Source organism: Ruditapes philippinarum, unplaced genomic scaffold (genome assembly GCF_026571515.1).
Source record: "Ruditapes philippinarum isolate M1 unplaced genomic scaffold, ASM2657151v2 ctg578_1_1_1_1, whole genome shotgun sequence".
Lineage (NCBI taxonomy): Eukaryota > Metazoa > Mollusca > Bivalvia > Venerida > Veneridae > Ruditapes > Ruditapes philippinarum.
This window is the reverse complement of record NW_026865402.1, coordinates 107,065-121,116: the sequence shown is the minus strand read 5'-3', so window position 1 is coordinate 121,116 and position 14,052 is coordinate 107,065. Positions and strand designations below refer to the sequence as shown.

Here is a 14,052-nt window from a genome sequence, read left to right as displayed (position 1 = left end):
ATATTTTCTTATCACCCATATTGCCAGTGTTGCATAAAGCCTTCTGTATAAACAATGTCTGTCTAAATCAGTTTTTCTTGATGTCTTTTCTGAATTAGTATAAGATAAAGCTTTCTTTCATCTTGATAATATTATCATGAATTAATCAAAAGTTGAAGACATATGTGATTAAAAACTCTTCTATGATATAAATCAAGTTTCTTTGTACCGTGATATAAGAACAGTAGCTGTTTTATTAACGGCCTTTCTCTGCCCTTAGACAAAGAGATTACCTAATAAAACATTTGATTATTTTATTTTATTTGTAATTTTCATGTTTGTTTTTGGATATTTATTATGAACATTTTATTTTGATAGTCATTAATGAAACTTAGTGCTTAAAATTATTTATTGTCCAATTTGAAATGAATCATAATACATTTACTTTGGTAAATCAGCTTAATTTATTCAGTTTAGTAAATTGATTGTTTATAAAAATAATTTCAAACAGCGAATTTGTTAGAGTTCATTATTGCATTTACCAAATTAAATTGGTCAAATAGCTGTGCCGTTCTTGATCAATTTAATTTCGTAAATATTTACTAATAAACTCTAACCTATACATAATTGTTTTCTTTCTAGGCTAACGATAATTTCTAACAAAACATTTAATGGGTTTCTTTGTATATAAGAAATCGTAATTGAATATGTAAGTCATTTTTAACCTGTACTTATAATTTTGATTTTAAAAGTAAACATATTACAGTTACAATATTTTTGTCCGTCCATTCAGCTTTCTGTTCTGACATGTCTAGTAATTTTATTTCAACATAATTGAAATTACAAGGGGAGGACCTTAGAGTCTAAAATAGAAAAAAAATAGAATCCCTAAAGAAAGCCCATCATGACAAAATTGAAAGAGTTGCAGACTGGGTTTGACTGAGCCTGTTCATGAACGGTAGTGGTGATTGCAAGCTACAGTCCATCATATAGCCTCCAAGCACTGGCTTAGCAGAATTCAACATTTAACATGAACTGGTAAAATCATTGGCAGATTTCCTTGAGACATGAGATATTTGTGGATATGAAAAGTTTATAGTGTTCTCACTCTATATGATATTTTTACCAGTATTATGAGCCAGACCAGACTGTTGGATGTTCAGTTTTATTATTTGATAGCTCAAAAATGCACAGTTTGAATTCAAAGGAATCAGACAAGTCACTTACATTATAAATTAAAAGTTGAGTTGGGTAGTTTGATATTAAATATAAGGTGTCTTATCTCTCCATGTATACAAAAAAAGCAAAATTATTTTTTTAAAAATTCAAGTATTATTCCTTCATGATAACAAGACAAGATATTCTGTGTTTGTGAGAAAATGTTTTAAGTTGCCGCCTCTGGTTTCAATATTTACATAATTCAGGTGACATGAAGAACTTGTTAAGTGCATCATTATAGGTTTTTAACCCACACCAGCTGCGAATTCGGTCTTAAAAAAAGTTTTGAAAAAGTCTTAAGTTTCCTCCAAAGTTTCATATCGTAAAGGATCATTTCTCAAATTAGGGACAGATTGTTTACAGTACAGAAAGTCCATTGTTGGTGAATTGAATGAATGCATAGAAATAATTAAAAAATTTACGATTTAAAATATGATAACAAACTGACAAATTGAGGCTACAGTAGGAGCTTAAATAATTGCATGTCATCCAGTAACAGAAACAAAAAATTTGCAGACACACTTTAGTTGCGTTTTAAGTCATACCAACACACAGTGAGTGTAAAGGGCATTCTCCAGCTAAAACGACTGGTGAAGGAGAACCTTAGATATTCCACTACCCCATGCATTATTTCAGGCACCAACAAGTACAAGAGCAAAACTTTCTACATTGTGTACCTTTTTAGACAAAAGATACAATAATTTGGTGCTATATACTAAGTTGTTGCTTTTCTTGTTGTTGTCCAAGTTGTAAAAGACATTATTGCTGAAAATCTTGCTTACAGTGATACTTTAAGACATTTGAGATTAAAATGTCATTACAGGTGCATAATAAGTTATCAAAAATATGAATATATAAGTAATTAATGATAAATAAAAAATTTCCATCAAAAAATTCGATAATTTTGATGGGAAATGTTTCAGTTCCGCCCCTTTTGAAGGTCTCTGCAGTTTTCAAGAAGAAGACGTAAGTTGTAAATATTATATTTCTTTTGTGAAGTTGAAGGTTTGTTTGTTAGGTAGGACCTTACACGGAGACATACGTCTAGGCCATGCTGAGCTTTCCAGTTTTCACATTATAATAATATGAAAAGAAAAAAAAGTGGCTGGGATTAAAGGCAAACCTGCACTTTCTAATCAATGACAAATAATGGTCTGTTATGAATGTATAAATTCACACATTGTTCAGCAGAAAGTAGGCCATTGGGACAAATCGTAATTTTAACCTGCAGTGATTTGACAGGCAAGATAAAATTTTGTGCAAACTGCTGTAAATTTTGTAGTGCACCTGGTATAGATTGTACTTTGATACACAAATCTGTCAAAAACCAATGGTTTTATTCTATTCTATGTGTTTTTGTCAACTTTTGTGAAATTGTAATGTAGCGTTGCACTAACATTTGAAGGACAGCCGGGTATGGTTGCAATAATCTAATATGCCAGGGACGGTTTCGGCTAGTGTATATTGTTCCGTGATAATTATAGGCTATTTGTTGCTACGTTAAGTCGCCTGTTGTCACTTAACATGCTTATCCGGTCTGAATCGAGACCTTTGAAAGTGAAAACTTGGCCTTTAACTTCATAATTGCCTGTAATAGCTGAGGGATAATTATACAGTGATTATTTGAATGCATCAGTTATTTCAGTAGTTTTAAAAGGTTTCCTTTATAATTGAAGATTTTAATCTTATTTTAATTGTATATTTTCGGGGATTATTAATATTTTTTTATTTTATTTTTTTTGAAAGGAGTTGAATACCATTTGATGTATTTCAATTATTGTTACATTTTCATGGGTTTATTATTATTTAATGCACCAAATCTTTAACTAATATCATTATGATAGTTTCAAAAAGATTATTTACTAAAATCAATAATCTATGAAAAAAATCCAAGAAAAATACAAAATACTAAAAATTAGAAAAAAAATGGAAAATTACTTTAATCCAAATAGAATCTAATACAGACTTATTAAAAAAAAATCTTTTTGTCCCCATATTTAAAGTCTATATTATTTTTACCTTATCAGGATAAATTTTCATATCGCACCTAAACATGTACCAGTTATCTGCAGTTCATTGAGTAAAGATGCCACCTACAGGCACTAGTATTATACATATCAGTTATGATGTCAGTATAAAATAACATCATTCAATAATGTCCTCAATAAGGTTAACAAGTAATAAAATGTCTTTTAGTTCTTTGTACATATCTGAATCAGTCCCCATTACTCCTACACTAATAGTATTAAATAATAATCTTTATCTCCACTCTCCGTACTTTATATTATTATTCATCATCAATGTTTACCATAAGTATACTGTCGAGGATTGGTTTAACATACTTTATAATACTAGTGAGAATTATACCACTGTTAGGCGATGTAGTTTATCAGTTAAATTTCGATCTGTTCAAGTTGGTTATAATAAAGTCACACAGTTTCGCTGGGATTTAAAAAATTTTCCCTGGAACCATTTAAGTACAAATTTAAATATTAATTACAGCGTTTTGTTAATCGGCACCTGTTTATCACTTGAAAATCAGCAGATTGCCTGGCAAGCTACCGCGATTGCTGATTGGTAATAGATTTCTTTAAATGTTTATGAATGATCGGTCATATTGTTCTATTGTTTGACATGACTCGCTTGTATATAATTATCTACCTTCTATAATCACGATAGAGTATTGAGTTTACATTTTTCACCAATAGAATATATTTGGGTGTACTCGACATTTCCATTTGTCTGTTAATCGCAGGTGTATTTACAGACTGGATTTAATTCTTGTTTGGGGAAGTCGGAAAAAATACGACAGATTTAATAATTACAGAAAATGAAGACAAGTTTATGAGACAGGTGTATTGACATAAAAAAAGTTTGACAAATGATTATTTTAATACCAACAAATTTTGTTTGATAAAGAGATAAGTGCATTTAAAAAGACGTAAAGATTTTAAGATAGTTGGATATAATATTATCTTTCGCTATAAACACACAAAAAAAGTAAGTGACATAAATCGAGGTTAAGGCAGCGAAGTGATTGAAGAATTTCAAAGCTACAAGATATATTGAATAAACACCAAGTCTTGTTGAATTTACTGACAGTTTATGGATGTGTGTAAACCAAGGCTGTTGTTGATTTTTATGTGTCAAAGGAAAAAAAGGGATATTTTTAGTGTGAACTAAAACAATTGACAAAGACTGTTGATAGATTGAAATGACTTTGAGTAAACTGATGAAGGATTATCTGAAATACTCTCATATAAAGTAAGAAAATTGAGATAACGGGTATGGCAAAAATGAGGAGTGTACAGGTGGATATAATAAGGAAGTGGTGAGTTTACATTGATTAAATGTTTGTTTATTTTCTTTTTTTGTAATTCTTTAGGTTTTAATATGGGTGTTTTTCATACAAGCAAAAGGATATTATTTATTTTAAAAGATTAATGCGGTTTTTATACTTTTTAAGGATAGTAAAGTGGGATTTTTATTTTCAAATTTTTTATTCTTTTATCTAAGGTAGACTCTATGTAGGAAAATTTATTAAAATTTAAATCAATATTTTAATATTATTTTACATAAAATATTTTTTTCATTTTTTTTTAATCAATATGTACAACCACCTGTTGTTTTAGCTGTATTTGTTATTCAATGTGTTAACAAAATCATTAGACCAGGTTAAACATTAATGAATAGAGTAATATATACTAGATAGATCATGTATTTGTATGATTAATATAATCAACCGCAACTTTTCTTCTCCAAGGTGGTCCTTAATTTGCTTAGCACCAGAGTTGCTTCCTTGTAGAAACCTATGTCTTCAATACTGAACCATACATAATGCATTAGAATTAGGTTGGTATGCAGACACCTGCCCCCTATTATGGGTTTATGGTGGTAATATTGGGAAATATTTACCGCTAATGTTGTTAATAATGATTATTGCCGACCTAATCATTACCAGCGGGAATGTGGCTAGTCTCCGAGGTGAAACTTGTAATCAAATTGTAGCCCAATCTCTGGAGAAAACCTAATTTTGTAATGTTTCTCCCTCTAGTATAGTGTCAGAAATCAGTTTTTAGCTGAATTCCTACACTAGAATCATAGGTTTGATTGCTTCCACACATAAAATTTGTTCCATCTTAATGTAACCATTATTTTCAGGGATTTTACTGCAGCCATTAACTGTCTAACATATTGTTTCTACTGTAAATGTCTCTTTCTGATTGTTGTGCTCTCTTAAAAAAAAAGAAGGCAGAGCTTTTGATGCTTGAACAATGTGGTAATGATAATGATTACTGACTAAAAAAAATTGACTTCTAAAAAAACTCTTAATTGTGTACTATGAGAAAATAAAAATCCATTACTAGCATGCAAACTGTAATGAAAGTTTATGCTTGTTGATGTTTTGAACAGATTCTGTTATACTTTTAATGCTAGATAATTATTTGAATGTTATATTTCTGAAATACTGATACAAATACAAACAATAAGATGACTTCACAATCAGATTATATTTGTTGCTCCATGATCAACATCACTTGACCCTTTAAATGCTTGAGGCATGGAAAACTTTCCTTGTGCAACCTTGGAGTAAAGGGCCAAGCCAGCCTGCACACCCATGCTATCTTGTAGACTGCTCAGTTTTGGTATTTAGAAATTGAAACTCTGTTAATTAACTCACAATGCTCAGTTTCAAATTCAAATTAAAAGTTGAAATTATGTCACACAAGGAACTTTAATATGTATTGTTTATTGACAGTTCTACTTCATTTGTATTGTTTACTACAATATTATAAAGGGGTTCTCGAAACTGCATGGATTAACTTCCTTTTGTTTTAAAGGGTTTTTAGTGCTATTATAACTGTGACAAAGAAACACCCACTGTAACAGTATAATGCCTGACCGTGGTTCTCATGTACTGTCTAACCTGACTATGTTGTTCGCAGCTTGATTTTAGTATTTTGACATTTCAATCATTTAACTAATTGACAGTTCCAAAGTTCAAGTACATGTAGACATGATGTACTATGTATACATAAAATTAATATTTAGGTATAAAGCTTAACTGGATCTACAAATATGTGCATCAGTTATATAAGTAAATACTAGTATGTCTAGTTAGGTCATATAATTATCACCATATGGTCAAAGCTTTGTGGTTAAACAACTTAACTGATGACAAAATAGTTGTGCTAAATTATTAACAACAAAAGCTTATTTATTCAGTACTTGGATGTACTCTAAAAGAGGTCAGATGTCTACATTTAGTGAAACAAATTGGTTTGGTTACAGATTATACTGGTTATAGATTAGTAAAATAAACACAAACATTCACTTAGCATACCTTATTGTCGTGGGTACTAGTCGAGGGTAACTGTCCTAGTCAGGAAGTATTCCGCAATGGTTTTCCGGCACCATTCATCTGTTTACCTGACTTTTATCTCGGCACTTGCACTCTCAGTTTGCCATTTTAACCAAATATTTGTACACTCGGTGTATTCTAAATTTGTCATTTTGATTTATATATTTACCTTGTTTTGTTCGTTAAAATTATAAAATTAGAATGTCAGTTGATCATGAAGGCATAGGTATTTTCTCTTGTTGCATTCTTTTCACTTTTGCTGTATTTTTCATAATATACAGTAAAGATAAGATGGTTTTGATCAGCATCTGGATCTTCAAGCCTGATATTGATGACAATGCTAGAATGATGTACTGCATGCAGCAATAACGGCTCTCTTATTCCACAACTACGTTGTATGGCCGGCCTGCATTGTTCAGCCTATATTGTTGACTTTTAATCTGAAAGCTTACTTCGAATGGGTCCAAATTCAAGGTCAAATAAATTTATTACTTAAAATTAGACTTTGAGCTTGGACCTCCAACCTTATTGCTGATTTCATGTCTGTGTGCAAATGCCTGCTGGCAGCAAGCAACTGATTCTATGCACGGGACCAGAGCAAATAAAGATCAGCTGGCATGGATTCTGTGCTGTCTGATCATGGTTCTGTGCCTTCTGATCATGGTCTGCACTGTTCACTATTCAGTCCGTACTTATTTTCCCCTTAAATGAGAAATGGTTGTGTCGAGATTGTAAGATGGGCAAGTTCATTTAAGATATTTAGCTTGGTAAGAGTTAATAACAGAGCTTCCTGATAAACAGATTCCCCATGATTTTGTAATGAAGACATGATCAGATTGTATGTTAGATTCAATAAACAAAAGGTAGAACCATGTTGCATAGTTTCCTACCTGTATATTTACTTAGATAATAATAGACTATGTAATTGAACTTGCTATTTATGTAATTAAAGTTTACCGCAGGTGTCCGCTGTGAAACAGTGCAGGAGTCATTTTGATACCGATATAGCCACAGATATAGCCCTTGATAAGTTTTTGGTTCCTGTCACAGTTTAAAAAAACATACCTATGTTGCATGGTTTTAATTACATGTAATTTTGATGTAATCTGTACATGCTGATTGCGATCTTTCAGCTTGAGTGGCATGTCAAAAAAAGATAGATGTCTTAATTAAATAGTTATATAATGCAGAAAATTTTATGTCCTGCATATAATATACCCGTAAAATTTGGTCTTTTCATGCAAATTACTGTAATTTGCAATGAATTGTATACAGATCTGATATCATAGGTGGCAAAAAGAACAGATGAAGTTGATTGAATCCAATTAAGGGTATTTAAATCTTTCTGACTTTTTAAATTGTTCTTGATGTGCATGTGTAAATTTTGTCTGACAGTTAAAAACGGGTCATATAGAAATTTGAATTTCTAGTTTTCTTTTCACAATTTATAAGAAGAATAATTGCCTTGATTACTTGATGACTGCGTTTTTTATTCAGTGAACACATTCATGTCATTTTCTCGCTTTTCATTTGGTGTTTTGATTAGATTGTTGTATAGAACGTCATGCTGATGTTCTTATGTCAGTTATCGGCATTCTTCCCCTATTGATATTCCAGGATTGACAATTGTTGATTAGTGCCTGTACAAGACCAGATTACACCACTGATTGTTATTGATGATTTTTTCAGAAAAGTATTACCATTTACTTACATTACGGGTCACGATACCTAGCGATCATGCCCGTTGTATTGAAACGGTTTCATTAACTTACTGCTATCGGAAGGTTTACCAATATTGACTGGACATTTAATGCTTATATCTCATTAGCAAGTCGGCTTGTGTAAATCCATTACCATCATTGTTCTTATTTACCATATTTTTAGGATCATTTGAACTGTTCTTAAGCAGACGTAATAACTAACCATTATTGTATGAATAATTTCAAGCCAGTCACTCTCTCTATGTCCTAAATTACCAAGGCACGGAAATAAAATAAGAAAAAAAGAAAAGATTTTGGCAAGTAGAATACAGTCATGTGCCTTTTGTTGCGTTTTAAGATGTAAAAGATTGTGTAGAAAAATTTAGCAATGCACTGCAATGAAAAATCTTTGATTTTTTTTTTTTGTAAAGATTTAGGAAGAATGAAATTGTTAAAGAAAAGATGGTCCAGTGAGATAGGGACACCTTGACAATTTTGACTGTCATTTTTTAACACAGACACGCATGTATACTTTAAGATAGGATATGATTCAACTGCAATATAAATAGTGGCCAGTAACTTTGGACATGAAAAATGTTGAAGACTGTTATTGTTATATTATAGTTTACCATTTCTTGAGTATAAAAATAGACAAAATTGAAGAAAAAAATTAGAACACTGTATTATATATTGCTGCCATTGTCTGTAATGAAAAGAGTAATGGCCCCTTGTTTCTTGTTGTTGTTTTATATTTTCTTTTCTATTAAGTTTCTGGATTCTACTTATCTTTAACTTAAGGTCACAGTATTATGTAATTAATAAAGCTACAAAGAAACTTAAGACTGCTATAAAAAAAGGAAATAATCCTTTTTATAAAGAGATTGTTTGAGTTTTACGTTTGAAGTCAAGTTTGGAATAAAGATTTATTCAACACTTATCCTGGCTCAAATTAATAAAGCCCATTATCACAAAGGTTGTTGGCTGTGCCAAAAAAAGTAAGGTCAACTTATCTGAAATTATCTTTTTCATTGAAAGACATGATTAACATACACTTGTCCAAAGTTCACTGACTTTTCCTTTTATTAACACACTGTCAGAGTGTATATTTTTTCTTTCTTATTTTCCAAAGGTTAATTTCTTATTGTGTCAATATACAACTTCTTTTTTACTTGGAATAATGTTATGCACTGATTTTGTAGTTCTACTGAAGGTTGATTGAATCTCAACACAATGTTCCGTTTTATATTTTAATGTTTCTTTCTTAGTGGAATACCACAGATAATATATAACAACATATACACAGGTTATCCTGATGTTTACAAATTAATATTAAAAACAGTAACAGTTATTTCTAGTGGAGAGCCACAATGTTATCACTTGGAAATCCAAAATCTAACTGTTCGATTTCTCTATCTTTACAATATTTCTAAAAATGGTTTCGTTTTAAACTGACCAATAAAATTTTAACATTTTTGTGTCTTAAATAACAAAATGACCAATCAGGTTTCAATACAAAATAAGGTAACATAGCAACATAGAATTTATAACAACAATCATCACCTGGACATTTTATCAGTAATAAGGTTTAACAACTTATTAAGTACAGACGGCTAAATTGACATTATCACCTAAATATAATAAAACTTTTAGCACAGTTGATTGGACAAAGAGGAAAAGCCATATTTAATCTTCCGGTTACATAATTATTAATTTGACATCTGTTATTAAAACATATAATATTTGTAACTTAACATATTTGAAATTTCACACATTGTTCTGAAAATTTGACCTTTTAGAAAATGATTATATTTATAAATATTTTTGTTTAAAAGAAAACCATCATGCATATTTATTCATTTATTTTTTTAAAAGAATTTTATCATTTTTCTGCTGCACAACACTTCTCCCTCCTTTAAGATTATTTCACTCCTGTGAAATGAAGTATAAATATGTATATAACAAAAATAAATATCATTAAATTAGAATACTGTTTACGTGAGATATTCAGTTACAGAAATATATTGTGAACATAAAGCACCGATTTTGCTGAAAAGCATAAGTACCATCCACTTATAATATATCATACATGTATGTCACTGATTTATTGTAAACAATAAACTTTCAATAACGTCTACTTCTGTTATACTGCCCCCTCTGTCCTTGCTGTCTTCCATGATGAAATTTGCTTCCTGATCTATACTCGTGTGGGAACCCGGTTTCACATGCTGTTGAAAGGTCCTGATTACTATTTCCTCTTTTACGACAAAGATATTTTGTTCTGTCTCTAAGCTGAGTAATCTCATCTGTCAAGGTTTGGTTCTTATTTTTGAGGTCATCTATTTGGTCATTCAATGATTCTGTCATCAATGCTTCTTCATAAGCTTTCTGTTTGTATTGGAGTCTCAATTCTACATAATCATCACTCAATTTCTTATATTCTAAAATAAGTTTGTCCATTTTCTCTAGTTTTGACGAGTCAGCACTTAATTTTTCTTTTAGTGAGTTGTTTTCTTGCAACAATGCTTCTTGAAAATTACATATTTGTGATTTCTTGAGGGAAATCTCATTCTGCAGGTTTTCATTAAAGTTTTTAAGTCTTTGATTTTTCAAAATTAGAGCCACATTTTCTGATTTTAAACCGTGAATTGTTTTATTCATTGAATCATTTAAAGATTGTATCTTCTGAAATTCTGCTTTAGAAACGTTACTAACAGAGTTGTTTGTTAAAATATACTTAAAGAAGGCATCGTCTTCGTTATAGAATGGTAACATGTTTTCTGCTGTCTTACGTCTGATAAAAGTTGTCATACGTTCTTGATCCCGTTGTTTAGATAGACTTGACTTGACTGCTTGATTTCGGCAAACTCGTGCAAAATGTCCAATTCTCTTGCATTTGTTGCATCTTGCCATTTCTGCACAACACTTCTCCTTTCTGTTATAATGATAAAGTCCACATTGTCCACATGATTTTTCACTTCTAAATGGTATTCCATTTATGAAACTCATTGTTGTTTTTCTTGGGGAAGTTGAATTCGTAGTCTCGCTTGCTAAATTGAGAGGTTGGGAAAGACACTGATTTCCGCCACGTGTTATGCACTGCTTATTGGGGCAGAATCTTTCACAATGGGGAATATCTAGATATAAAAATATAAGAAAGTTTAATCCACTTTTCCAGCTTTTATTTAATTTGTTAACACATATATTTTAATCAGGCAGAATGATCTAATATAAACATAATATTAAATTCTAACATATCAATGAAAGTAAGTTTTACATTCATTTACTTGAATTGCTTAATTATAAGACAAAAATAGATAATATTCAAATATAAAGTAACATCTTGTTACCTGAAGTTTTTAACAAAGTTTTTAACATAATATTTTCAAGTATTCAAAATAAGAACAGCTTAGTGTTCTTAACTAAATTTTAGTTGTTTAACATCAAACATTTACAAAATGTACATAGAATAAAATACAACTTACCTAGATATAAAAATATAAGAAAGTTTAATCCACTTTTCCAGCTTTTATTTAATTTGTTAACACATATATTTTAATCAGGCAGAATGATACTGCCAGCTGGAAAAGGGATCTTTTAAGGGGTTCTCTCACTGTCCATTGGTTTAACTTAGTTGACCAATAATTAAACATTATTTCTGGAGAGGCGGAACTACAAGTTCTGGCTTAATTCTGAAAATACTTGAGAAATAACTTACATATTTTCTAATCACTATTAGTAAATTTAATTGTCTATGTTTTTAAAAGAATAAAGTTTATCACAGATGTTAATATAACAAGCATTTTACAATTCTTTGTCTAGTGTAAAAGGTTTTTAGCACATTGGCTTCTCTGTAACAACATGTCACCTGTTTGAGACATTCCAATTGACCACATAAATGTACTTGAGATTTAACAAAGAAAGAGGGTATAATTTAGTTTTATCATTTATAAATTTATGCCTAATTTTGAAATCAGAAATTTCACTCACTTATTTAATATACACAATATAAAATATAACAAGAAAATAGCTAATTTTTCATAGCATGACAATAATATAAGAAAACCTTATTATTGTAAGTGAAATTATATAAGAAAAAATCTTTTGTTCTTGTCTGTATTGTTTGTTTGTGTATAAAAGAATTGTGTACATGTATTAAATGAAAGGAAATTTTTGTGAAAATGTCAATGTTGGCACATTCATCTTCCTGTCAATATACTGTAAATTGATTTGAATTTTACAATACTAGAATAAATTACCATAATTTATGATTGATTTTAAATTAAATTAAAGTTTTTCAAGGAGCTTGTCACCAGATTTATGTCAATTTGCTCATTGTATAGTATTGATTGTGAGAAAATAGGAATAAAGTGTTCCAGTGTGTCATTGAGAAAGTTCACATTTCTTACTGTAATATTCACTGCCAAGTCATAAACAAAATGAAATTTTCATGTTCATTTTAAGGTTAATGTCCCATTAATATTTTCACTTAATCAGATGCCAAACAAGCACCTTACTTTAGTGGATGGTGCGATTTTTTAGAAATGATGAAAAAATAATTCTGACAGTTTATTTCACCTAAATTCTTGCTGTATGCCAAACCGAAGTGTCTATAATAATAGATCCTTAGCAGCATCCTTGCAATTGACTTCTGACTCGATATCCCAATAGATGCAAAACTGTCATTTTACCAAGCTTTTGCTTTTTTTATTGACTGGTGCCAAATTGTGATAAATGATTTATTTTCCCCTTCAAGCCAATCAAAGATCTATGTCTCTGTTGAAAGACTGGGGAATTTCTTTAACATTAATGGAGTTGAAAAACATTGGATGATTTTGGCTTCTGAATTCTGGTCTTGGCTGCCATGTAAGAATTTGATATAGTAATGTTGACAGATATAATAGACAAAAAACCCTCAGTGAGAATTTTTTGTTGTAAATTTTCTTGTAGATATGTCTCAGCTGACTTTTTAAACAATGCTGATGCAAAGATAGCATAATTTCTGTTAAAACTTAGCGATCTTCTCCTGGGTTATTTTAGTGGAACTAAAAGAAAATTTAAATAAAGACGACAGTGTTTAGGTAGTTTTAGAAAATACTGCATTCCAAATTGACATGCAGCATTGATAAAGATTTTGTTTATCTAAGATAATATTGTATTTGCATTTGCAAATACTTCAGTTTAAAATGAAGTTCTGTTTTTGTTTTCCAGTTGTTTTAATTGTTTTTCTTGGAAAATCCTTGAGAATCTGGAATTAAATTTCAAATGTGCAGTTTATATGTAAATTGATTTTGAAGCTTATTCACTGTAATAGTCAATGCTGATTTCCTGTATTTTGTAGAATGGCAGCCTTCAGGGAGTCCTTGTCTAACCAGATGTGAAATTACTTTTAGCCATATTCCCTAGGGGTTGATATTTATAAAGCACATCTATCACTTAATCAGACTTTTGTCCGCAAAATATTGAAATGAACAATACTGAGATATCATTAGTTTTTGCAAGCATAGCATTTTATTTATTCAGTTGGAAGCAGCTATTGTCTGGATATGCATGCTGTAAATATGCATGTATATTTTATCTTTTGAAATATTTGAATGAAAGAAATTGGCTTTAAAATTAAGAAATATTGATTTGTCGCTATTCATGTAACTGGCTGAGCAGCTCTTGGAATATTTTATTGTTTTTCTTTTAATTTCCTTTACAGCTTAAGTTTCATTGGGCAAAAAAGTCTGCACAAATCTTTACATATTAAAGAACATAGTCATTCCTCTTTTGCAGAATATATGTTCAAGTTCT

General features: G+C 30.3%; 1 protein-coding gene across 8 annotated transcripts in view; it reads left to right on the top strand.

Annotated features, from left to right (window-relative positions):
* Positions 1 to 14,052, top strand: part of LOC132728894 (uncharacterized) — a 105,550-nt gene that overhangs the window by 68,763 nt on the left and 22,735 nt on the right. Inside the window, exon 1 of one of the 8 annotated variants that reach the window (XM_060714597.1) lies at positions 3,650 to 4,528. The exons of the other annotated variants lie outside the window; for them this stretch is intronic. Within the exon in view, the coding sequence (XP_060570580.1) occupies positions 4,485 to 4,528 (44 nt within the window). The 5' untranslated portion in view covers positions 3,650 to 4,484. Of the gene's footprint in view, positions 1 to 3,649; positions 4,529 to 14,052 lie in introns of those variants that run through there. 8 annotated transcript variants of the gene reach the window in all.